Genomic DNA, 26,018 nt, shown 5'->3' with positions numbered 1-26,018 from the left:
TGTCATCACTTAACACCATCCTTTTCCACCTCTATAACATTGTCCAACTTCATCTCTACCTTAGTTCTCGTGCTGATAAAATCCTTTTTATTTGTGACATCTAGGCTGGACTATTGCAAAATATTCCTGACCAGCCTTTCACTTAAAATAAAACAAAACTGTGGATGCTGGAGATTTGGAGGAAACAAAAACAGATTGCTGGAGAAACTCAGTATATCTGGCAGCATCTGTGGATATACAGGCGTTAACATTTTGAGTCTGGCAACACTTCTTCAGAACTCCAGCAATTTATGTTTTTGATTCTTCCACATTCTACATTGACTTGAGGTCATCCAAAGGTCTGCTGCCCAGATCCTTACTTGCACTAAATCCCAATCACCCATCACCCTTGTCCTCCCCTAATATACAGAGCTTCCCATTTAAGCAACACCTCAAATTTAAAAATGTTATCCACATTATGAACTGCTTCTGTGGCCTTACTCTCTTCATTCTCTACAATTATCTCCAGCCCACAAGCCTTAGATGAGTTTCTTTAATGCCTGTGTTTTACAAATGTTTTTGTGGCAAAAGCATAAAAAACTTTTGAAAGAAACATAAAGCTAAATAGTGTTAGCATCTGAGGATGCAATGAGATGAGAGATGATAGTTGTCCCTGCAGTTCTCCCACATCATTGACTGTCTATTTTGCTGACTGATTGTAGTGTTGACTGTAATTCATTATAGGGCCTTTTTGCTGTAGATGATTAAAATAGATTGTTTAAAAACACAACTAAAGTTAGATTATGATATTTGATTAGAACAATGGTAGCTTTCAACATGTAATCATCTAGCTTAGAAATATATGACTGGACCTCATTCAACTGCAGTCATCACTCTGATCATTATTGCTAATGCGTTTAACTCAATGCTCTTAACTTGCTTGTTAAGTGGCAATTAAGATGGAATGAGAAAATGTGCATTACTTAATTCACTCCCAGGTTTTGTGTTAATTTCTTCCTTTTTAAAGGTGACATAAAAGCACAAGATTGGAGGGCTGTTGTGGTGTAGTAGTAACGTCCCTACGTTTGAGCGTGGAGACTGCGCTATGGGAGTGTGTAATAACATCTCTGACGTTATTGGATTTGTAGGTGGATTGGCCTAGCTTTGATTTTATACTACCTTATTTGGACTTTCCATCAAAGTCTGCCTGAACTATATATTTCCAAACGCAACAACAGAAGTTCATGGCTGGGATATTTTGAGATGTTTAAGGCAATATCTTTTAGAAAATACTACCTGATACAATGTAAAAACATAAGTCACCTTTTTGGAGCTTGGTAAGGAACAATATAAAAGTAAGCAATTCTTAACAAGGAAATGATTGCAGACTACTGTAAGTACCTTGAGCCAGATCTTCAGCCACAGATGGCAGCTATGTGATATTCTCATTGGAAGTAACAGTAATCAGTGCACTCAACATCTATGCTGCTGAGTGCCAGGTATTAATAAAAGACATAACACCGACCAATCAAAGAACATCTCACCTATTTATCAATCAGGTACCAGATAAAGGACTGACAACTCCAGTTGGACATATTCCCAGAGCATAATTTCTAACAACAACAGGTCATAGTGACTTGAATTTAAAGAATGAAGACATTATGTAGCTTTCAATGGCAGCAGATCCTCCTGCAGTGCATAGCAGAGCTTATGGCTGCCTTAATTTCTTCTTGCTGAAATGCTCCCTAATTCACCCAGTAAACTCTCTCTCCAGTATTTATGTGTTCCAAAGGGGAGAGGTATCTGCTGAAATCCATGCTCCTTAAAGCTGGCTTATTTTCTTTTTCTCCATGTGCAAAAAACCCCACAAATTTTAGGAGATGATTTTTCTTATGGCAAATTTAAAAAATTTTCAAGCACAGTTGTTGCCAAGAAAATGTTACTTGCCATAATTCTATGTGGAAATTAAATGACAACAGTATGAAAATCCTTGGTAAATATCATTGCTTGAGATATAATTTAGCAGAGAGAAGCAAAAGTTCTGAAAACAGAGGTATTCACAGAAATAAAATTTTGTAAATTGACATATGAAATGTTTTGATGGAAAAGCAGATCATAGATTGTTTTGTTCTGTGCATGCAGTTAGTGTAGAATCTTTCTCAAATACAAGCATGTTTACTGTTGTAACATGAGATCTGAACACACAGCCAGCTCAAAAATCATGAAGCAGGGTTTCTTCACTTCACTTGCATAAGGTCACTACAACTATAAAGGGAAAGTAAGGTTAAACAAGGAAGTCATGGTATTTACACAGAGTTAAGCAAGTGGTTTACATGTGGTTGACGAAATCCTTTGTCTGTCTGAGTCTTCTCCCTATGAGATCTCCTTTCGCTCAGGACAACCTTCCTCAAGGCGCTCATTCTCCTGCATCAGCTGCCCTACCTGGTGCCCTTCATCACCATCTAGCCCACAGCTAGATGTACCATTTGAATTTTCCCTGTTTGAAACTTGCCACTCTGGCAACTACACATAGCACTGTGACTGTTTGCTAAGCAGTTGCATGATCAGCAGGTTCAGTTCTGCCATATTGGCTAGAATGTTTGTGCTCACATTAATGACAGTATTCTCTTCTTCTTCATCATCAATTTGGATAAATGGTAGGTGTTGGAGTGATATCCAACATTAGCTCAAGAACACCTTCTTAGCCTCTCATCTGTACTCATATCTTCCAAAGGATCCAGGCTCTGTGGCAGATCACCCATGTAAGGGTTTAGACCAGTTAGGTCTCCGGTCGTCTGAATAGCAGTGATTGTTGCTTCAGTTTTGGCTTCCCGGAAGGCCCTCTGTGAGCCACTTTGCAGAGCAGGAGTAGACCTCCCCACTCTAGATGCACCTTGTGGATTCACAACACACAGATCACTCCTGGTTTCCTCACCGTTATCCAACTCCACTTCACTCGAGCCAGTGCACTGACACATCAGGTTTCTGGGCATCTCTGAGAGAGCTGCTTGATTCCACATTATCCACCAGACTCGCAACTTCAAGCAGCAACACCCACCTCCCCACCCCCCCAAGTCCTGTGATCCATTTGCTGAGGCTGTGGTCCAGCTATTGACTCAACAACATAGGTATGACCATCTGTGACCAGCTACTTGAAGACTCTGTGGAACTCAAGAGTTCTACACATAGTGTCATACAGTCACAGAGTCATACAGCAAGGAAAGAGACCCTTCAGTCCAATGCATCCATGCCGACCAAGTTTCCCAAACTAAACTGGTCCCACTTGCCTGTGTTTGGCTCATATCCCTCTAAACCTTTCCTATTAATGTGCTTGTCCAAATGTCTTTTATAAGTTGTAAGTGAATCTGCATCTACCTCTTCCTCTGGCAGTTCATTTCACATACCAACACTTCTCTGCATGAAAAAGTTGCCCTTCATGTTCCTTTTAAACCTGCCACCCATCTCCCTCTCATCCACCACCTTCTCGGCCAATATTCCAATTTCGGTGAAACTGATTGGAAGCTCATGGATGTTCGCAGTTTATTCCACGCTCGGTACCCCCATGCCAAGTGAATATAGTAGGCCAATCTTTTGGAGAAACTGGCGTGTACGTACCGGAAAGAAGGGAGTTGCAATCATTATATTTACATTTAGTTACGGTCTCATGGACTGCCGAGGGACCAGAGCGGAAGACTCACTCTGATTTGGAACTGCCTTCAAGGTTTGCACGGTTACCGCTTTGAGCTGGTCAGAACTCCTCCCAGACCCTGGGGGCGGACTGACAGAAGCTCAGCCCCTGGGGTCTGGCTCCAGTCCTTTCCCCGATCGATTGGGGAAAGGACCAGATGGTAGAGGAGCTCGGCTTCTTCTCCGCTTCTGCTCTCAGACTCTCATTTAAAACCAGCGGTGAGTATGGACGTTTGCTTTTGATCAGATTTCAGCCTGCGTGCATTATACCGAGTCTCTGGAACTGTCATTACACCGGGAGACAATCGACCCTAAATAGGAGGAATTCTCTCCAATTGAACCTCCTACTGCAGAGACATGGTCTCCTGTCCACTTGGACACTTGAGGGTTTGGAACGTCTAAGATTGAAACACCTTGTTGCAGTGCAAGAATGCAAGTGGACATATCATCAGAGATGCAAAACAAAACAGTTTCTGTTTTAGCACGGCAAGCAGGCTGATGGGAAGTTTTCATCACTCTTTGCAAATAAATTTTGTGGGAAGATGTGGGATTTTAAAAACATCCAGTAGTAAGGAATGAAAATATTTTCTGTTATTAAAGAATATTGCCCACGCTATTTTACCAGTTGATCCTGTTGGTGACATTGCATCCGAAACGGTTAAACAAATTTACAGTTGATTACAAAATAAAATTCTCCCAGTTCAGTGCCATGCAGATATTGTTCTTTCTGCTAATGAACATAGTGGATCAGAAACAAATATTGGCAGAGTTGAGCTGGCAATTCCTGATGTGGACGCATTTCACGCACATGATTTGGTTTTAATGGAGTCTGGGGCATTCTCTGTCAGAAAATGTAGGTTTTTAACACTGTATTTGTTGCATTTTGAGCAATCTTTTGTTTTGCTTATAAATAATATATTTCCAGTACAATTGAGAGCAGAACCGATTCAAATTAACTGAAAAGTGTTACACTGCAAATCCGTGACTATTTTGTTTTTCTTTTTTCTTGTTATAACATTGTAACGTTTGATGTCTTGTTATTAGTTTGCATTATCAGCCTAATTTTTGTAGTCTTACAAGGGATGATCTGAGGAATGGTAAAACGCCTGCGCAGTAAGGGATAAACAGCTGAATAACAATCAAACTTTCTTCAGACCAAAGAGCTGGATTGAGACAATTTGAAAGAGAGTTGTGACAATTATAATAATTGTAGCTGACTAAAATTGGAGTCAGAAGCAACATAGTTAAAATCATAAAACTGACTGATGTGGGAAATTGAGGAATCTCTGTGTTTATATTCTGCAATTAATCTAATTGCTTTGTTTATCCAAAACAGCAAAAGATTGGCATGGACAGGAAACATTGCTTACCTGAAACGCCCTGAGTCCAATTTAAGATTGTTTTGGCAGTTGGGAACTGCAATGTGAAAGAAATATCAGAATTGGGGTTGTTTCAACTCAAAGGTAAAATTTCAGGAAAATCACAAGCCAAAAAAGATGTACACATCAGCTAAATTGAGGACGTTAAAGAAGCTGACTGAAAAGTAAACGCATCTAATTAGACATTCTTAACAAGAAAGCTGGTTGGGGGGGGAGGTGGGTGGGAACAACTAAGATTAGAGATACAGAGGACAATTTCCTCTATGTAGTGATAACGATGGCACATAAAATGTGGGAAGCGTCAGCCAACTGACTATAAGCTTTTGTAATGTTTTTTATTGCACTCAAAAATATTTTTTAACCAGTTTGAAGGATTATATTCTTCAATGTTTTATTTCTTAAGTGCAAACCAACCCCAAAAAACCTTTACTGATATCGTGAAAACATGTTGTTAGATTGATTGTGTAATGTGACAGGACATTGTTGCAAGAATATCAGAATATATCACATATTTATATTGCTCAATGGCATTCAGTGCCTAATTGAGGAATCTGGCATGGGAAATGGAGGGACCTGCCCTTTCCTCCCACCAGTCCCATTCCGCATCTCAGCCAGCAAAACCCTCATGAAACCCACTCACCTCTGGTCTGATTCCCTTGCTGATCATAGGCCTATGGTGGGTTCATTACTGGCAGCTACCACAACTTCTCCAACTGGTATTGATGGCAACGAGGAGCTGCCAGCCTCCAACTGGCAATTTCTGCCCCTGGGGAGCTTGATTCTGGGAAATCCCTGCCAGACACCATGTAAATGTCTGCTGCAAGTTAATATAGCAGACCTTCCTCAAAGGAGGTAGCATGGGACTCTCATTGGCTTTGCTGCCTTGCCAGTCAGCAGGCAAGGTCCCAGTCACCTGTACAAAATTCCATCCATTTTGAGGGAAGTTTTTGAAGTGCCATAGCAGTACATTTTTAATTAAAGTCATGTCAAATCATGTATTTACCTGTACAAATACTATACTGATGCCTTTCATTTAGCATTCAGTGTGAAATATTTGTTTTCAATCTGTTTTTAAAAATAATGTCATTTTGCTGCAAGTTTGGTGTGAGGGAGGCATCAGGAGAGGTGCCTCATATTTCTTGCTGCCAGATGATAATGCCAATATTAGGAAATGTAGCCCAATGAAGGACGACTTTCCAACATCATAGCATTTTGTCCATATTGAAATGGGCTGCTACATGTTGTGAGACCTCTGGATGAAACCTGGCAGCCTGTCAACCTCTGCCCACCTGATTTTTTCAATCAATATGTAGGTTAAAATCTCTCATGATTATTATCACTTCTTTCTAACAAGCTGTCATCATTTCTTCCTTTATAGTTTACTGTCCAGTATGGTTACTGTCAGGGAGCCTAGACACCATTCCTTCATGTGACTTGTTGCCTTTATCAATTCTCATCTCGACCCAAACTGTTTCTACATCTTGGTTTCCTGAACTTAGGGCATCCCTCTCTACTCTGCTATTAACATCATAATTTAACAGAGCCAGTCCTCCACCTTTTTCTAGTTTCCCGTAATTCCTAAATGCCCTATAGTCTTTAAATTTCAGGTCCCAATCGATGCTATCCTGAAGCCACATCTCTGTAACAGCTACCACTTACTCAGCAAAGAATCCAAATATCATGGATTTTACAACATAAGTGGGGTTTACACATTCTACGTAGAGCTTTTTCTCCGAGCATTGGAAGCATGAAAAGATTGGAGAAAATATTAATTGGACTGTTGTAGTTTGAGGTTAAGTAGATTGTAAAACATTCTGCATTTATTTAACATTTTGGATGGAAAAAATATCCATGATCATTCTACGATTCCACTTTACAGCTGGCATTAAATTAGTTCAGTTGGTTCATCTATTTTTGGCTGCTTTGTTCTATTCATTATTACATTAAAAGAAAGTTCATTATACCTCTTAAAAGAAAACTCTTTCCACACCTCAGGTAAAACTATTTTAATACTCTTTTGTGTAACACAGATAAAAGCCGATTTATATCAAAAGACATTGGAGTTACTGGATGATTGACACTTCTTAAGATGCAGTAATGCGCCAGGTTTGTTGTAACAATGACCTTAAAAGTGTCTATCATTAGTTGGATTTGCTCATTTAGGTTGTAAATGTTTTGCATCCTAAAAATTGCAATTTATTTGCAACTTACTCTCAAGATGCGGGAAGTGTGAGGGAATCCAGGAATCTGGGACTTGAATAAATAGGATGACCAACTATGATATAGTGGATTGAACTATATATTTCCTTAACCAATCAGACTTAAGAATAGTGAAATTGGAACAAGGAGTGTGAAGGAAGTATAAATTAGTGTGATTGAATTCATGCCAATTCAGGTACACGATGGAAAATACAAAGCAAAAGAAAAATTGAATACAAACAGAACAAGAAAAGGACAGAATGAAAAGTAAAAACAAAGTTGACATTTAAAGTTGTGCATTTTTCAAATCTCCAATGTTTACATTTAAAAGAATGAGATGGCATGGATGGTATTTAATGGAGGTGATGGCAGTCTAACTTGCTACCCAGGGAGCCATCACCTCTCTGAGGGATTTATTAGATGTCACCAGATAGCAGTGAGTCTTCCCTGAAATCAAGAAAGCCGGGCACAGAAGTCCCACCTGCTGAAAGCTGCTGGACAATCATGGCATCGTTCTATCACAGCATCCCAGGATGGGATTGTGGGCTGGGCTGCTGTGGGTGGAAGGGAATCAACAACGAAGGCAGAGCTGTGGCTCTCGTTGGGTTCTCCCTTGCTGAGCCTGGATCCCTTGATCGGACAGTGGGGCCTTTAAATGACAAACACTCCCAGAGCTTCTGCAAACAACTCTGCATAGTGGGTGCCCACATGTTGTTGGGATCAGATTTGGGCGGTGTGGTGACAGCCTGAAGTGTGCTTTATTGCCTAATTAAGGACTTCATTCAGCTGCTCGGTGAGGAGGTTGTCCTTGGGTCTTCACACCGTGGAATTACTTGCTCATTAAGGATACAGGAAAGTGATGGGGTTTGCCCCAACCCCAACCACCACCACTTTCCGACCTGATTAAATGTGGAAAGAGGGCATTACACTCTGCCCTACATTTCTAATAGCTAATTTTCAATACCAGGTAGGTTGCTGGGTCATAATTAGCACTAATACATCATTAAAAAGGTACATAGACTGAACTGGACAATACCCAAATGCTTGTAGTGGCTTTAGTGCATATTTACCAAGCCAAAACATCATTCTCATGCTGTTCAAAGCATTAATTGATTCAGCTAACAGTGGAATGACAAATCTCAAACAATGACTTTTGGGTTTCTGTAATTAGCCTCACATCTGCCAAAATCTGATTTGCTGTATGTTTGCATAGATATAAAAGTGAATGTTAGTACCCTCAATGTGATTTTGACTGTAAATTAGAGCATTTCGTGTACATTTTAATTATTCCTTTTTGCATCTTTCTTGCAGGTCTATTTCAGTTGCTTGAAGTAATTTGAAGGTTCAACTATTTTGATAGAGGAAATAATATCAACAAGCTTCAAAGGACCAAAAAATAACTTTTAACAAAGGACAGTTTTTAAAGAATTCTTTTTAAATTTTCAGAACTCAATTTAAAAGCAGCATTATTTTTTATGATTTATATTTCCTCCCACCATGTTTGTCACTAGCCTGCAGTTCCCCAGCACAGTTTGCCCAGGCAACAGTAATGGAGAGGAGGCAAATACAACACTCCAGCCATCAACCGTTTTTGGACGATCTAGAACTGAGAAAGCAGTGAGGAGGGCACAGAGGAGAAGCAACATGTCTGCTGTAGATCTCAGACGAGAAGAAATGGCTGATAAGCTCAAGTATCCACTCGTCCTTCTGGCTCCTGTTATCTTGATTCTTATGTTACTTCTTATTCTATTTGGTATTTACATACTAAAACCGTTTCACAAGGGTAAGACTGCCGTTGTTCCTTTCAATTTTAAAGATTAAATTCTGATACAGTAGAAATTATTTTTAAAAAATATCTTCTGGATGATACAGTGGGTTGAATTTCCAACTGGCAATAGTACTGGGGTTAGATACATATTTCATTTTCTTCTGATAACAACTTACACTTCTGTCAGAGGTAGTAAGAACCGCCGATGCTGGAATCAGAGATAACACAGTGTGGAGCTGGATGAACACAGCAGGCCAGGCAGCATCAGAGGAGCAGGAAAGCTGATGTTTCGGTTCGGGACCCGTCTGTAACATCTTCGGCATTAGAAAATATCTGAAGATGCTTCACAGACGTATAAGGAAAGATTCGTACAGAATCAATAATAAATATTAGGAAGAGAGTAAAGGCTTGATCAAATGGGCGCCACAGTGGCTCAGTGGTTAGCACTGCAGCCTCACAGCACCAGGGACTTGGATTCAATCACACTCTTGGGCGACTGTCTGTATGGGGTTTGCACATTCTCCCCGTGTCTGCGTGGGTTTCCTCTGGGTGCTCTGGTTTCCTCCCACAGTCCAAAGATGTGCAGGCTAGGTGGATTGGCCATGCTAAATTGCCCGTAGTGTTCAGAGATGTGTACATTAGGGGGATGGGTCTGGGTGGGATGCTGCAAGAGTCAGTGTGGACTTGTTGGGCTGAAAGGCCTGTTACCACACTGTAGGGATTCTATGATCTAAAAAACTAAGAGGCACATTTTGCTCAGTTACCTTGAGTCAGAAGTACCATTACTTCTGTAGGTGGAAGCATCAGCAGCTGCAGAAGCTAGAGCTCCAGGTTTTGGAACTGGAGCAATGGCTGGAGCTATTGAGGTGCATCTGCAAGACTGAGAACTACATAGCTAGCATACTTAGGGAGATGGACACACTGCAGGTTAAGTGAGTACAATCCATTGGAATGGATTCCTGTGAGACATTCAAGAAGGCCCAGTGCAGGAGTTCCCTGATTGCATCTCACTCATTAACTGCTTTTCCATTCTGGATACCATAGCAGAGGAGTGTTGTCACAGCCAAGTCTCTGGCACCATGGCTGGCTCAGCTGCGCAAGTGAGGAGGAAGAAGAGTCGGAGAGCAATAGTGGGAGGAGATTCAATAGCTGGAGGAACAGGATGGTTTGTTGTCTCCTTGGTGCTTTAGGTGACAATGCCACCAAGCAGCTTAGGACATTCTTATGTGGGAGGGTAAACAGCCTGAAGTCAGTTATCCACATTGACACCAAGTAGTCTTGAACGCACAGATAGAGTTGCAAAGGAGGGAATCACAGGCAGTAATTTCAGGTTTACACTTCACATATGAGTGAATAGAGAAATAGGATGATGGAACAAATGGATACATGGCAGGACAGATGGTGCAGGAGGGAGGGCATCAGATTTCTGAGGCATTGGGACTGGTTCTCTACAAGGAGGACTGGTTACAATACACCATCATAGGAGTAATATCATCACAGGGATATTTGCTAGTGCTGCTGGGGAAGGTCTAAATTCGCTTGGCAGCGTGTTGAGGGTGGGGAGGAAAGGTTGGAATCTGAGAGGGAATTCAAATAGAAACTCAAAGCTTGTAATGATAGGAAAAGTGAGCAATGTTGGAAAGCAGTGGAAGCAAAGATCAGCATCAAATAAGGTCAAAATGAGGAACATTTTAAAAAATGATGTGGGGATTAAGTGAAATATTTCCAAGTTTGCTCATGTTTCAAAATCAAGTGGAAATGCAAGTTGTGAGAAGGTTGCAAAGAGGCTTCAACAGAATTTAGATACGCTAAGTGAATGGGAAGGACATGGAGTGCAACGTGCAATTTTCATTTCCTTCCCAAAGCAAGGATATATTTGGCATTGGGAATGTTTAACAGAAGTTCATTGCATTGATTTCTGGATGGTGGGATTATCTTTAGAGGAAAGATTGAGGAACCTGGGTCTATATTCTCTCGAATTTAGAAGAATGAGAGGTGATCTCATTGAAACGTACAAAATTCTGACATGACTCAGCAGGTAGATGCAGAAAGCATGTTCTTCCTGGCTTTACATAGTCCCAGATCAAAAGATCGGCCATTTAAGACAATAATGACAAGGAATTTCTTCACTCAGAGCTTGTTAAATCTTTGGATGTCTCCACACCAGCGTGCTGTGGATTCATTGAGTATGTTCAAACCTGAAATCAAGAAATTTCTGAAAATGTACAAGAAAATTTTCTGATTCAGTATGTGGATGTACCTACTAGAGAAGGTGCAAAAGTTGACCTACTCTTGAGAAATAAAGCAGGGCAAGTGGTTGAGGTATCAGTGGGGAGCACTTTGAGGCCAGTGACCATAATTCTATTAGTTTTAAAATAGTGATGGAAAAGAACAGACCGGATCTAAAAGTTAAAGTTCTAAATTAGAGGAAGGCCAATTTTGATAGTATTAGGCAAGAACTTCCAAAAGTTGATTGGGGGCGGATGTTCCCAGGAAAAGGGACGGCTGGAAAATGGGAAGTTTTCAAAAATGAGATGATAAGAATCTAGAGGCAGAATGTTCCTGTTAGGGTGAAGGGCAAGATGGGTAGGTGTAGGGAATGCTGGATGCCTAGAGAAATTGAGGTTTTGGTCAAGAATAAGAAGGAAGCATATGATGGGTATAGACAGCAGAGATTGAGTGAATCCCTAGAAGAGTATAAGGGCAGTATGAGTATACTTAAGAGTGAAATCAGGAGGGCAAAAAGGGGACATGAGAGAGCTTTGGCAAATAGGGCTAAGGAGAATCCAAAGTGATTCTACAAATACATTAAGGACAAAAGGGTAACTAGGGAGAGAATAGGGCCCCTTGAAGATCAGCAGAGCCACCTATGTGTGGAACTGCAGGAGATGGGAGAGATACTAAATGAGCATTTAGCATCAGTGTTTACTTTGGAGAAGAATATGGAAGATAGAGAACATGGGCAAATAAATAGCAACATCTTGAGAAATGTCTATACTACAAAGGAGGAAGTGCCGGATGTCTTAAAGGTGGATAAATCCCTGGGACCTGATCAGGTGTACCCTAGAACTCTGTGGGAAGTGAGGGAAGTGATTGCTGAGTCCCTGGCTGAGATATTTATATCATCGATAGCCACAGGTGAGGTGCCAGAAGACTGGAGGTTGGCTTACATGGTGCCACTATTTAGATCTATAGAGGGTTGCTTTTCAGACTGGGGACCTGTGACCAGCAGTGTGCCACAAGGATTGGTGCTGGGTCTGTTGCTTTTTGTCATTTATATAAATGATTTGGATGTGAACTTTGGAGGTATGGATGGTAAGTTTGCACATGACACCAAAATTTGAGGTGTAGTGGACAGCGAAGAAGGTTACCTCAGAGTACAACGGGATCTTGATCAGAACAATGGGCCAAGGAGTGGCAGATGGAGTTTAATTTAGATAAATGTGAGATACTGCATTTTGTAAAGGTAAATCAGGGCAGGACTGACACACTTAATGATAAGGTCCTGGGAAGTGTTGCTGAACAAAGAGACCTTGGATTGCAGTTTCATAGTTCCTTGAAAGTGGATACCACATGTAGATAGGATAGTGAAGAAGGCATTTGATATGCTTGCCTTTATTGGTCAGTGCATTGAGTATAGGAGTTGGGAGGTCATATTGCGGCTGTGCATGACATTGGTTAGGCCATTTTTGGAATACTGCATGCAGTTCTGGTCTTCCTGCTATAGGAAGGATGTTGTGAAACTTGAAAGGATTCAGAAAAACTTTAAAAGGATGTTGCCAGGGCTGGAGAGTTTGAACTATCGGGATAGGCTGAATAGGCTGGGGCTATTTTTCATGGAGCATTGGAGGCTGAAGGGTGACCTTATTGAGGTTCATAAACATCATGAAGGGCATGGATTGTGTGAACAGACTAAGACTTTTCCCCGGGGTGGGCAGGTCCTGAACTAGAGGGCATAGGTTTAAGGTGAGAGGGGAAAGATTTAAAAGGGATCTAAGGGGCAACATTTTCACGCAGAGAGTGTTGTATGTATGGAATGAGCTGCCGGAGGAAGTGGTGGAGGCTGGTACAATTACAACATTTACAAGGCATCTGGATGGGTATATGAATAGGAAGGGTTTAGAGGGATATAGGCCAAATGCTGTCAAATGGGACTAGATTAATTTAGGATATCTGGTCAGCACAGATGAGTTGGACCGAAGGATCTGTTTCCATCCTGTACAACTCTATGACTCTATGATTCTTTGACTCTTCCTCAGAACCTTCCATTTTGAAGAAGTCATATTGAACTTAAAATGTAACTCAGTTTCTCCCTCTACAGATGCTCCCAGACCAACTGAACTTTTCCAGCACATTTTGTTTTTATTTCTGATTTCCAGAATCAGCAGTATTTTACGTTTATTAGAGAGTGTCTATGAAATGCTTAAATGTGACCATGAGAGGCAATCAAGTGAATTTTAAAGGAGAAGCAAGAGAAGTGAAAGAAACAAGCTTGTTCAAAAAATGTGAAGGTCCTGAAGTGTTGCAGGAAGATAAAAAAGGTGACATTTAGTGAGTTGCAATCCTACCATGACAGACAGGGGATTTAGTAAGAAGCAAGGTTTCATTTGTCAGTATTGGAATATGAGAGCAAGCTGCCCAAAGATAATCTTGTGATATAAAAATCTATCATCAAGTTTATAGTTTAAATTAAAATTTCTTTCCCATTTCACTTTTCCCATCAACAGTCTTAAATTTCACTGGCAGCACCTGCACTGTGCTTGGGACCCAACAGGAACCTCAGGGCAGTTGTGGCTCTGGGAGAGACACATTTTCTCCTTGTGTTCAGATCAAGGTAAGATTGACAAGTTCTAATTTAATATGATTTGAACTTATTTCACCTTTATGAAGATCCATTCTTTGAATGCAGGTATTAAAATAATTATCCTGCTCTTTAATAGTAATTAAAGTGCAAATTAATTGAGAAAATGTACATTACCATCCGTTAAGAGCATATTCAATCACAGCTTTAACCAGGTATGGACTTTAGGTTATGACTACGATTTTGCTCATCAGTGCCTTGTTAATTTTAACTTGCTTTCCCAATCTCTTTCCCTTTTCTTTATCCTTCTCTCTGTGGAATTTCTAGTCTCATGCTCTTTAATTACCTTTCTCATGCCTTTGCCTTTGCTTCATTCTTTCTATTTCTCTTCTTCCTCAAGATGAAGTCTTTTAAGTTATTGAGTCATAGAGTCATACAGCATGGAAACAGACCCTTCGGTCTCATTCGTCCATGCCGACCAAGTTTCTCGAAATAAACTAGTCCCACGGGCCAGCATTTGGCCAATATCCTTCCAAACCTTTCCTATTCATGTACCTGTCCAAATATCTTTTAAATATTGTAACTGTACCTGCATCTACCACTTTGTCTGGCAATTCATTCCACATAAGAACCACCCTCTGTGAGAAAAGGTTGACCCTCAGGTCCCTTTTAAATCCTTCTCCTCTCACCTTAAAAATATACCCTTTAGTTTTTAATTCCCCTACCCTAGGGAAAAGACCTTTGCTATTCACCTTATCTATGCCCCTCATTATTTTATAAACATCTATAAAGTCACCCTTCAACCTCCTATCCTCCAGTGAAAAAGTCCTTAGCCAATCCAGCCTCTCCTTGTAACTCAACCCCTCCATTCCTGGCAACATCTTGATAAATCTTCCAGTTCCCTCTTCATTTCACACTGCGTTAACTAATGAATTCATGCTAGCTCAAGTAACTTACCACTCAGTGCACCTAGTCTCCTGTTTGTCCATCAGTCCTAGGTGCTTTGCCAATACTTTAATTGCCTTTGCCTTCTAGGCTCTGACAGACCGTTCGACCTCTAATTTATTTGCCAATTCTATCAGCTTGGCTCTTGTTAATCACTGTAAAACCATCAGAGTTACCTCTTTCAACAACAGGATGGTTTTAACTGCTTCCAATGCCATCTTATTTCAGTATGAGAAACCTGGTATCTTGTTCTTTTATCCTTTATCAATTATCCTTAGTCTATTTCCAATCTTTCATTGACACCATTTAAAGATCCCAGACTAGTCCCCAAGCCTTTGTTACAACATAAGTGGGAGGAGTTGGCTGATAAGCAAATGCCGCCATTCTTTTAGCCATTAGAAAACCATAAATACTGAATTAACCACTGAGGTGTAATTTACACCACTTGTCACTATTAATAGGAAAACAACTATTTATTGCAAACAAACTTATTCTTTAACAAATGGCAGAGAAAAAAAGGATCATTCATCTACTATGTGACTTAACCTATCCCCTTTAATTCCTCAAACACAATTCATTCACAAATAAGACCGACAAAAGATAGATTGTTTGACACAAGTATTATCAAAAATATAGACAGGGAGAAACATTTTCTGTCAGTTAAAAGTCCAGATCACAAGATGAAGAGTTATCTGTCTCGGTTCTTTGGATTTTGAAAATGATGATACTATGTTGTCTGCAGAGCATTGATCGGTCTTTGTTATATTGCTAATCAGATGCACCTAGGCCTTCACTTATATTAGAATTCTTTCTTTTAAGTCTCTGGGGGTTTTTGTCCTTTCTCTTACACAGTGAGAGAGAGGTGAGAGATGTCTTCTGTTTATCGGCTCTAGGTGATCCTGGTTGCACTGCCCTCAGAGGTCTGTAACAACCTGCAGCTGGATCAGTCCAGCAGCTGTTGTCAGGCAGATCCTCCTTAACTCAAAGACTCCCGGTGCCGCTCTATCTCAGTAATGTTACAATCTAACTGCTCCAAAAGCAACATTGTACAGACACTTCAAGATCAAAGTGTCATGTCACAGGACAGCTGGTATGTATTTGGTGGATATTTCGTTCGTCTCTTCTGGACTTGAGATTAATTTAAGCTAAGATCGTAAGTATAGCTTAAAATATTTACAAGGATGTGGTCACCTGCAGCTTAAGAAAGTGCAAGCAGAGAAAGTGGCAGTACAAACTCGATGGGCCCAAAGGACTCTTTGGTACTGTATGATCCTGTGAATGGGTGCCTGCTGGACAGAAGAAGGGGACCAGGCAGGTATTGAGGGAATTCCTTAATTGCATTTTGCTCACGAAGCGGTTTTGGCCTTGGGAAAACGGTGAGAATGATGGTTCCTCTCCAAAGGTCAGACAAGACCATGACACTGTGAATGGTTCAGCTCATAGTGCGAGAAGTGTGGAAAGGCGATTGAGGTAGGGAATTCATGAGTGAGAGGAGTGGACAGATACTGCTGCATCTGTAGATGTGATTCCAGAATGGTATGTTGCCTTCTGGGTATTTGGTTCAAGGATATCATAGAACATGGGAAGGAGATGGCCTAGTGGTATTATCGCTGCACTGTTAATCCAGAGACCCAGATAATGTCCTGAGGACCTGAGTTTGAATCCTGCTATGGCAGATGGTGGAATTTGAATTCAATAAATATCTGGAATTAAGGATCTAATGATGACAGTGAATCCATTGCCAATTGTTGGAAAGACCCATCTGGTTCACTAATGTCCTTTAGGGAAGGAAACTGTCATCCTTACCTGGTCTGGCCTATGTGACTCCAGATCCACGACAATGTGGTTGACTCTTAACTGTCCTCAGGGCAATTAGGGATGGGCAATAAATGCTGCCTAGCCAGCGACGCCCTCATCCCATGAATGAGTAAAGAAAAATAAAGAACAGCTGCAGGATATTCTGAAGGGGTTAGGGTTAGGTTTAGGGATAACTCTAAGACATATGAGTACTTGCCTTTGTTAGCTGAAGTGTAGAATACAAGAGCAGGAATGTTATGCTGGAACTGTATAAAACATTGGTTAGGCCACAACTGGAGTACAGTGTGCATTTCTGGTCACCAAATTATGGGAAAGATGTGATTACAGTAGAGAGGGTGCAGAGGAGATTGATCAGGATGCTTCCTGGGCTGGAGGGTCTGAGATATGAGAAAAGTTTGGATAGTTGGGTTGTTTTCACTGAAGCAGTGAAGGTTGAGAGAGGATTGGATAGAGGTGTATAAGATTATGCGAGGCTGAGATATGATGGGTAGGAAGGCACTTTTTCCATTATTAGATGGCTCAACAACCAGAAAGCATCGAATTCAAATAAGAGATAGAAGGGTAAGAGGAGAGCTGAGGAGAATTTTGTTTCACTGAGATGATGGTGGGAGTCTGGAACTCACTACCTGACAGGGAGATTGAGTCAGAAACTCTCAAAACATTTACACGGTATTTAGCTATTTAGTTGTGTTGCCATGGCCTCCAGGGCTAAAGGCTGGAAAATGGGATAAATGTAGTCAGAGATTTGTTGAGTGGCACTGATATGTAGGCTGAGTGCAGTTAACATGTCTGTGCAGTTAACATGTCTGAGTTTATGAATCTATTTTATTTTCAAGTTACAAAACTTTCCTCTCTCTTTTAGCAGGGTTTGACTTCCATTTTGGTTTTCGTCCAAAAAGGGAGAAAGGGTGTTCCTTACAGAATCAAGAAATAGCTGGAGACACTGGACGCTGCAAAGGCTATGGGTCCTGACAGCATTCTCAGAACCAGTACTGAAGCCTCTGGCTGCAGAATTAACCAGGGCTCAAACAGGATTGTCCAGTCCAGCGACAATGCTGGCATTTCTCTGACAATGTGGAAAATTGCCCAGGTATGTCCTGTCCACAAAAAGCAGGACAAATCCAACCCGGCCAATCACCACCTTGCCAACCTACTCTCGAACTTCAGTAAAGTGATGAAAAGTTTCATCAACAGTGTCCAGAGAGCAGGATTGTGGGGCCAAAGAGCAGCTGTACTTTAACAAAAACCTCTTTAAAATGCAAAAGAGAGGCTGGAGTCCATAGCAGTTAATATAAACGCAGGTCATAACAAATTACTGTGAGTCTGTGAACCAACCTAACCTATGGGTCGGCTGTGTGCAACACCCCATTATCCCAGATCCCCAGTGCTAAGGGGGTGCCCTCCGCTGGAGACCTATGCCACCATCAGAATGGATTGCCAAGGTGTATCCAGATGATGGATCAAGGTTCTTGTGTGTTTTTTCTTTGTGAACAGGATATACCTGGACAATCTGCCACATTGCTGGAGTAAAAAGGATTCTCCAATGGATAACATAGTTTGAGCTAATTAAGTGAAAGTATATGCAGTTTAAAATCAAAAGGGCACACAGCCACTGAGTGGTTCTGCTCACGCCAATATATTGGTCTCTGTTTGCAGAGTTGCTGCTTCACTGAACCCTGGAGTTCCACACAGTGCAAAGAGGCTGTGTTTGCTGACACTGGAACTGTGGGGCAACTGCACATTGGTGTTCACTCAGAAAAAGCACATACAAGATTCGAGGCTCCAATAAAAACTGCAATGTGGAAACAATTATGACATGGTGCTTAGGATGCGTATTTTAGAGAGAGAGGCGTGTTAGTGGTTAAATTAGTTAATTGTAACTTACCTTTCAAAGTAGGTCCAGATGCAGCCCCAATGAAAATATGGCAAATTCTTGAAGTACATAGGAACAGACAAGTTAACTCTGCAAGATTCCCTTTCCTAGTCTAAACTGAAGCTTCTTCATGTCACCAGGTTATTTTTCATCTACCTGACGGTTCCAAGAGGAGTGCCATTATAATGGAGAATGAACAAGCTTTGGTAAACTGTCAGCAGGTGAGAAGCAATCTTCAGAACTCGGTCAAACAACTAATTGAGCAAAACAAATCAGAAAGTAGAAAGGAAACAGGAACTTTCTGTAAAAGAATGCTGTCATGATTTAGTATGAACGTTAACATAAAAAGCAGGGTTTAAAATTGTTACACAGGAAGTGGGTTTGATATGGACAGAGAAGGAAGATTGATGATTTGTGATTGGTAGAGTTGACATTGGTCACAGTGGATGTGATCAGAGGATGCACACTTTTACACTGGTAGCATTGCATGCCTGTATCACCCCAACAGTGAAGAGCACTAATGCAGTTTTATTTTTAAATAGCTTGGAATAGGAAATAAGTTTTTTAACATTATTAGGAACACAATACTGGGAAGAGAACTCAACAAGGACAGAGTTTTACATTCCTTTTTAAGTGTTGGCAGCACAATTTGGAAAATGGGCCTATTGTTTTATTTTAAGAGGTTACATGTAAGAGCTGGAAAAATAAGGAGTGAGGTGGATGTTCAATGTTTCAAATAGAACAAAGGTACCTGGTACCAGATAGTGAGGCCAAACAGTAAGGAATGGATCTCTATGTAGGGGTAGGATTTGGGAACCTAAGGGAGAAATCAGTAAAAAACCAGTAAGACATAGGAATGATATTTTTTTATTCTCTTGTGGGATATGGGTGTCAAGTTTCTTGAGTGTTATTGGGGCTGCACTCCTCCAGGCAAGTGGGGAGTATTTCATCACACTCCTAACTTATACCTTGTAGATGGTGGATAGGCTTTGGGAATCTGTAGATGAGTTACTCGCCACAGTATTTCTAACCTCTGACCTGGCTCTTGTAGCCGATATATATAAATGGTGAGTGCAGTGAGTTTCTTGTCAATAGTCACCTCCAGGATGTAGATAAGGGGGGATTTCAGTGATAGAAACACTATGAAAGTCAAGGGGCGGTGGTTAGATTGTCTCTTATTGGTGATGGTTAGTACTGGCATTTGTGTGGCATGAATGTTATTTGCCACTTGTCAGCCTAAGCCTGGATATTGTTCAGATCTTGTTATGTTTGAACATGGACTCCTTCAGTATTTGAGGAGTCACGAATTGTGCTGAGCATTGTGCAATCATGGGCGAACATTCCGATTTCTGATCTTCTGATGGAAAGAGGTCATTGATGTTTGGGCCTCAGACAGTACCCTGAGGAACCCCTGCAGAGATGTTCTGGAGCTGAGATGACTAACCTCCAATAACCACACCCATTTTCCTATGTGCCAGGTATGACTCCAACCAGCTCAGAGTTTGATACCCATCAATTCCAGTTTTGCTAGGGCTCCTTAATGCCACACTTGGTCGAATGAGGCCTTGATGTCAAGGGCAGTCACTCTCACCTCACCTCTGGAATTCAGCTTTTTTGGCCATGTTTGAACCAAGGTTGTAATAAGGTCCAGAGCTGAATGGCCCTGCTGGAACCCCTACTGGGCATCACTGAGCAGGGTATTTCTGAGCAGGTGCTGCTTGATAGCACTGTTGATGACACCTTCCATCACTTTACTGATGATCGAGAGTAGACTGATTGGGCGGTAATTGGCTGGTTTGGATTTGTCCTGCTTTTTGTGTACAGGACATACGTTTCCATATTGTCAATAGATACCAGTATTGTAACTGTACTGGAACAGCTTGGCTAGGGGAGTGGCAAGTTCTGAAGCACAAGTCTTCAGTACTATTGCTGGAATGTTGTCAGGCCCCATAACCTTTGCAGTATGTGGTGTCTCCAACCATTTTTTGATATCCCGTGGATCAAAGTTGCTGAAAACTGGCATCTATGATGCTGGAAACCACTGAATGAGGCTGCGATGGATCATTCACTCAGCACTTCTGGCTGAAGATTGCTGCAAATGCTTCAGCCTTATCTTTTGCACTGATGTGTTAGACTCTTCCGCTGTTGAGGATGGTGATATTTGTGCAGCTTCCTCCTCCAGTGATTTGTTTAATTGTCCATCACCATCAGGACTGGATGTGGCAGGATTGCAGAGCTTAGATGTGATCCATTGGATGTGGGATTGCATAGCTCTTCTATCACTTGTTGCTTAATGCTGTTTGGCGTGCAATAAGTCCCATTTGGAGCTTAATCAGGTTGACACCTTATCTTCAGGCATGCTTGGCATGGTCTTCTGCACTCTCATGTGAAGAGTGTTCAATTAATCCCCAAGTACCAATGATCTTTCTTTCAGAAATGATTTTTGAATGGAACTCTAATTGGAACAATGTCAAATACTTAAAATTTACAATGCTATGAATTATGTAGAAACTAAAAATGTTTTAGAAAAAAGTTGAGTTCCCAGTGACCAACTCGATGGATCACACAAGATTTCACTTTATATGACCTTAACTTTCACAAAAACTAAAATCAACATCAACTAACATAGTAAACTACAGAAAAGATATCCCTCTGTAATTTCCTAACGCGACTGAAAAACGCATGCAGTGTTTATGCATTGCGCCACACTTTCTGAAGAATTATACTCTTTACAGGAACCAGTCCAAAGTTACTCCTAACTTCCAAGAGACTTTCTTGTCCCTGTTTTGCTGAGTCATGATGTTGAGTGTCCAAGTGCTTCCTTGATCCTCTGAGAATCTCTAAATCAACTTCCCACAGCAAGGCTCACTCCTTCTCCTGGATATGTCAGAGAGAATTATCCAGTGCCTTAAAAATTCCACAGGTCTGGACTGTTTGACCAGAGACTAAACTCCCACCAGCATTCTCTCTGGTGATGAACAGAGAACAGCTTTCTCCCTGCTATTCACATAAGCAGTTGTTTCCTTGTCCTTCCCACTGGGATATTTTCTCTCTTTGGCCAAGCTGGCACTTTGGTTTCAATAGGACATGCCCCTGGGCAGCTGCTCGCCATGACACTTAGATCACATAGGCTTCTCATTGGGCAGACTGAGTAGAAGATCAAATGTTATTAGATCTTATAAAACTTAACATTTGGAATAAAAGGTACAATCTTATATAAATCATTGGTGATATAGATAATGGTATTTACAGCGTTAGGTAAACCATAACCAATTCTTATTAGATTATCTAATTTCTTTAGTGCTCTTTTACTTTTGGTCGTCATGGGGTTTTTGCTGATCGTTTAGTGCACTGTCAAGGCTGGCGAGAAGACTACAGTAGATCTGCTTGTGTAGTGAATTATCTTCAAGATTTTGGGCAGGTAAAGTCTGTTAAGCAAATTCTGGTTAAAAGTAAATTATTGTATGCTTGAATCCACTCATTTCTTCCTGATTGGAATTTGTGTACCATTGACTTTTTAGCATCTCTACATTTTGCTCATTTGTGTTAATGACTGTTTAGTGGGGTGATTAGCACAGCTGGCTGGAGGGTTGGTTTGTAGTACAGAGTTAACACTGACAATATGGGTTCAATTCCTACATAAGCTGAGGTTACCATGAAGGTTTCTCTTTCCTTTCCTCACTTGAAGCATGGTGAACCTCAGGTTAAAGCACCACCAGTCATCTCTCTCTAAGGAGAGGGCAGGACTATGGTGACTTTATTAATTGTTTCCATTTTTGAAGTTGGAGTTTTGCAGTACTGCCCTGTGGGGCCATAACTTGCAGATTCTCGATCTTACACCATTTTTATTATCCATTGGAAAATCGTCTTCATTTCAATAAACAATGGAGAATCCCAGTATAGTCGAATAGCCCTGTTTTACTGGCCTATAAACTTGGATGACGATTTGTTAACTCAGTCTTTCTGTCAGGTCTTGCTGATTCTGCACTAGGGTGTTAAGTGATGAATGACTGCTGTTCTTAAGGAGAAAAGGCGTACCAGAGCTAGTTTCACAAAGAGTCACATAATAGCACTAATGAAGCCTCTGATACACTTATTTTCCCAACTGGAGAAGGAAAATTGTCAATGGGGTGTTAGCAATGCAAGTTTAATGGAATTACAAATTTAAATCGAAGATGACTTTCATTTCAGCCAAAACTGCTCCTGTTTGTGAGCTTGTTTTTTTTTCATTTTTGAAATTGACTCTTTTCCTATTTTCCTGTTAATATAACTACAAACATGCAATCTTTAGGATGGTTTATCTGCCGCATTTGTAATGTCCTAGAGTCTATTTTGAATCTGAAATTAAGGATTTAATCGTGTGTTTGATATACTGTAATCTCATATATCTTTCAATTGGTGTTGTCTGTTTTGTTCCGTTTTAGATTAATACCACCTTCCCATGTTTCTACAATCCATTCAAGCCTCATGAAGTGATCAGGGAAAAACAGGTAGGCTGGCCTGAAAACCCCAGGACACAGATATGCATAAACACAAAATCAGTGTTTTCTTCCCCAAAACCAAGCTCAGAAAAATTCTCAACTTATTTTCAGTGGTGTGGTGAATCATATGGCATTTAAGAGATTAATCTTTCACCCTATCACAGATGTTAGGGAAATGCAACTATTCTTTAGTTTGAGAAGTCAAAGGGACACATATTTTTGTTGCTATGCAAGCAGAGACTTTGGCCAAGGAAACAGTAGAACAATAGTGGGAAAACAAGAAAGGAAATGATGTAAGAATGAAAGGAAATTAATGTTGGCAACCGCCTCAGCAAAGCAATTTACCGGCTTTCAAAAATAAACTATAATGACCATCAAGTATTTTAGATACTAGTTATATGAGTTTAACCACGAGTTGAAAAATGTGTTTGCTTTGGTAAAAGTTTAGATTTATTTCTAATTGTGCAATGTCAAGATTAGTTTTCAGAAACAAGTGCTGCATATTCACATAAGTTTGTGTAGATTAATGTATGTAAATAACACCCAGCAACACATGAAGTATATAAAGTAGAAGTAATAATAGTTATGTCTTGAACATTAAATTATTGCATATAGCTGTTTTCTTAATGTTCCTTTTTTTGGTATTATACGTTATTGACAATTTGGATTTTCCAGCTGACATGGGGAATGGCAGTGAATTCCCTTCTGTGGCCATTGCTGGGCTTTTTCGGGTATGGAGCTGCAGGTGCCTTTGTTCTAGTTGACTGCAGAAAGCGAAGGTAAAACAAAAAATGACATTGTTCTTTATTTGTAATGCAATTTCTGCAATACTGGATTAGGCACAAAATCATTGGTTTATAATAGATCTCTAAAAAATAGGGAACTGAGTTTCTTTTGATACCCTGAAGATGAGGCAGCATGGGAAACCATCATTCACAGTTGTGCCTCATGGTGCTTCATATCTCGTACAACTATTTTTACGTGGATTCTGAGAGCTTAGGCTAAGACTAGAAGCTTTAATTCCTACTTAATGATATTTCAGTCTGTACAATTTAGATTTTTTGTATTTTCAGTCATTTGTCTTGTTTCTGAATATAACTGGGTTAACCCTGAGCACCAGCTATTTGTATTGGACATGGTTCTCTATGTGCAAAGATGTTTTCACTGAGTCGGAAAATTATATCGGTAGATGTTTTGGAACGGCTTGGTCAGGTGCAGAATAGGTCAGATCCATTCAGTTACAATCGCAAAGAGAATCATGTGCTGTGCATTGCTTATGATGGACATGTTGGGCAAGTTTCTCAGTTCAGGCTTTTTGGCTCCAATCCCACATCTGATTCAACACAGGTTTTAAAAGCATAGATCGTAATGGCCAGGAACTGAGTTTGGCATCCAATTAATGGGCTTGCCACTGTGTTCAAATGATGGCACCTTTGTGCCAAAGCATGGCCACCCTCATTTGACTATCCTTTTTGGATAAGAGTTTTTACCAATAACCATAATCAGTAATGACTCCCCACTGTGCTCCTCATGGTTTTGCATCAAGTGTGCCCTACAATGGGTCACACTTTCTGTTTGCATTGACATTTTAATTCTGTTTCTCTCCAGCCTGATAATAAATTCTTCTATGAGTTTAACAGTTAACTCGAAGCATGTGATTAGCAAATCCTCTCATCCCTGCTCTCCTTTAAAAATTCAGCTGTGTCCTGGGGACATTGAAAGATTGGCACACTGTCTGATGTGCTATTTTCAGAGCACATTGCACTGATCTTCACTAGCCCACAATGCCTCTACATTTCTGTCCTTCCGCAGGCCTGCCTGTGGGTCCTCAATTTCTTTTTTGATCAGCTTCCCAATCATCTTCCATTCACCATGCTCTCCAGTGCCAGGTTGAATGTGTTCTCATCTTGAACAATATTCCCTTTAACTGCACTCACCTACTCCAGTTACAAGTGCCACTGTGAAGTCCATTTGCTGCTGAACTGTGAATGTCATGACATAGGAAATGCTCAATGCTGCTTATTCTAATGATACTTGTATTTCCTTCCTGATCTGTTTTCCTAAGGTTTGAATGACTGTGTCAGTTCTGCTTCCTGCTTTCGTGCTGACTTAGAGAATCTCATTACATTTTCCATCCCTATCAACGATCCATTTCTGATCTTTCTCTTTCCTTCTTGCACTTCTCTCTCTTCATCCCTACAGACAGATTTTCCATTGACATTTTCTTCTTTCAGGGCAAGCTTCTGCAACTTAGGTGATCATGACTCCCAAATATCCAGTTTTCAATAATGCCTAACATTTTAGTTGTTCTCAAATTTTGTACTTATTCTGTTTCTTACTCCTCATGTATTTCCTCCTTTGCCTTCCTTTTGCTACTCTCAATTTCTCCACTTACTACCACATGTTCCAGTTTTTGCCTCTTAACTATATGTCCATCTTTACAAATCCACTAACAACTGCAACTCTGAATTTCCTTCCCCTGTCCCTTTGTACTATTTCTTCCTGTAAGAGCTCCATTCCTTTATCTGAGTTTGCCTTTGCTTACTCTGCTGATGCCACCTGTAATACCAGAGCTTCTGAAATATTTTTCATCACTTCCTAGTGAATTGCTCTTCAGTTTGATGGATGTATTTCTCACTTTTTATCCATAATCTCAAATCAAACAGCTCCCACATTTGCCATATTTTTTGCCGTCTGCCATTTTTACCATCTCCAACATGAATTCATTCTCAAAATGTGTTCCCCTTATTCTTAATCTTATAATTCCTGTACTCAAGTCTCTTTGCAATGAAAGACAAAGTGCATTTGCTTTCCTAATTGTTCACTCTAGTTGCAAGCAGCCTTTCTGTGTTCTTTGAGTAGGCTCAAGTCCCTGTGAACATAAACACATTGCTTTTTAAAAAATTTTGTACTTTTCTATTCTAATGACCAAAGTAAATAACCTCACACTTCCCTACATTATAGTCTGTGTGCCACTTTGTTTTCCATTTGCACAGTGCTATATCTCTTTGTAGCCTCTTTGTGTCCTCATCATAGTTTCTATTCCCAGCTAGCTTTGTATCATCAGCAAACTTCCTCCCACACCAGT

At 40.5% G+C, this 26,018-nt stretch overlaps 1 protein-coding gene across 1 annotated transcript in view; it reads left to right on the top strand.

Moving 5' to 3' along the window:
- The first annotated feature begins 3,711 nt into the window (after nucleotides 1-3,711).
- The window catches only part of LOC109936160, a 34,743-nt gene continuing 12,436 nt past the window's right edge, over nucleotides 3,712-26,018 (top strand). Inside the window, exons 1-7 of the mRNA XM_020534788.2 lie at nucleotides 3,712-3,885; nucleotides 8,556-9,027; nucleotides 13,740-13,846; nucleotides 18,590-18,670; nucleotides 21,751-21,870; nucleotides 22,874-22,939; nucleotides 23,606-23,709. Coding sequence (XP_020390377.1) covers nucleotides 8,742-9,027; nucleotides 13,740-13,846; nucleotides 18,590-18,670; nucleotides 21,751-21,870; nucleotides 22,874-22,939; nucleotides 23,606-23,709 — 764 coding nt within the window. The 5' untranslated portion in view covers nucleotides 3,712-3,885; nucleotides 8,556-8,741. The remainder of the gene's footprint in view (nucleotides 3,886-8,555; nucleotides 9,028-13,739; nucleotides 13,847-18,589; nucleotides 18,671-21,750; nucleotides 21,871-22,873; nucleotides 22,940-23,605; nucleotides 23,710-26,018) is intronic.

The sequence above is a fragment of the Rhincodon typus genome, chromosome 16 (assembly GCF_021869965.1).
Source record: "Rhincodon typus isolate 14 chromosome 16, sRhiTyp1.1, whole genome shotgun sequence".
Classification (NCBI taxonomy): domain Eukaryota; kingdom Metazoa; phylum Chordata; class Chondrichthyes; order Orectolobiformes; family Rhincodontidae; genus Rhincodon; species Rhincodon typus.
Note: the sequence above shows the minus strand (reverse complement) of the source record. Positions and strands in the feature narration are given on the sequence as shown.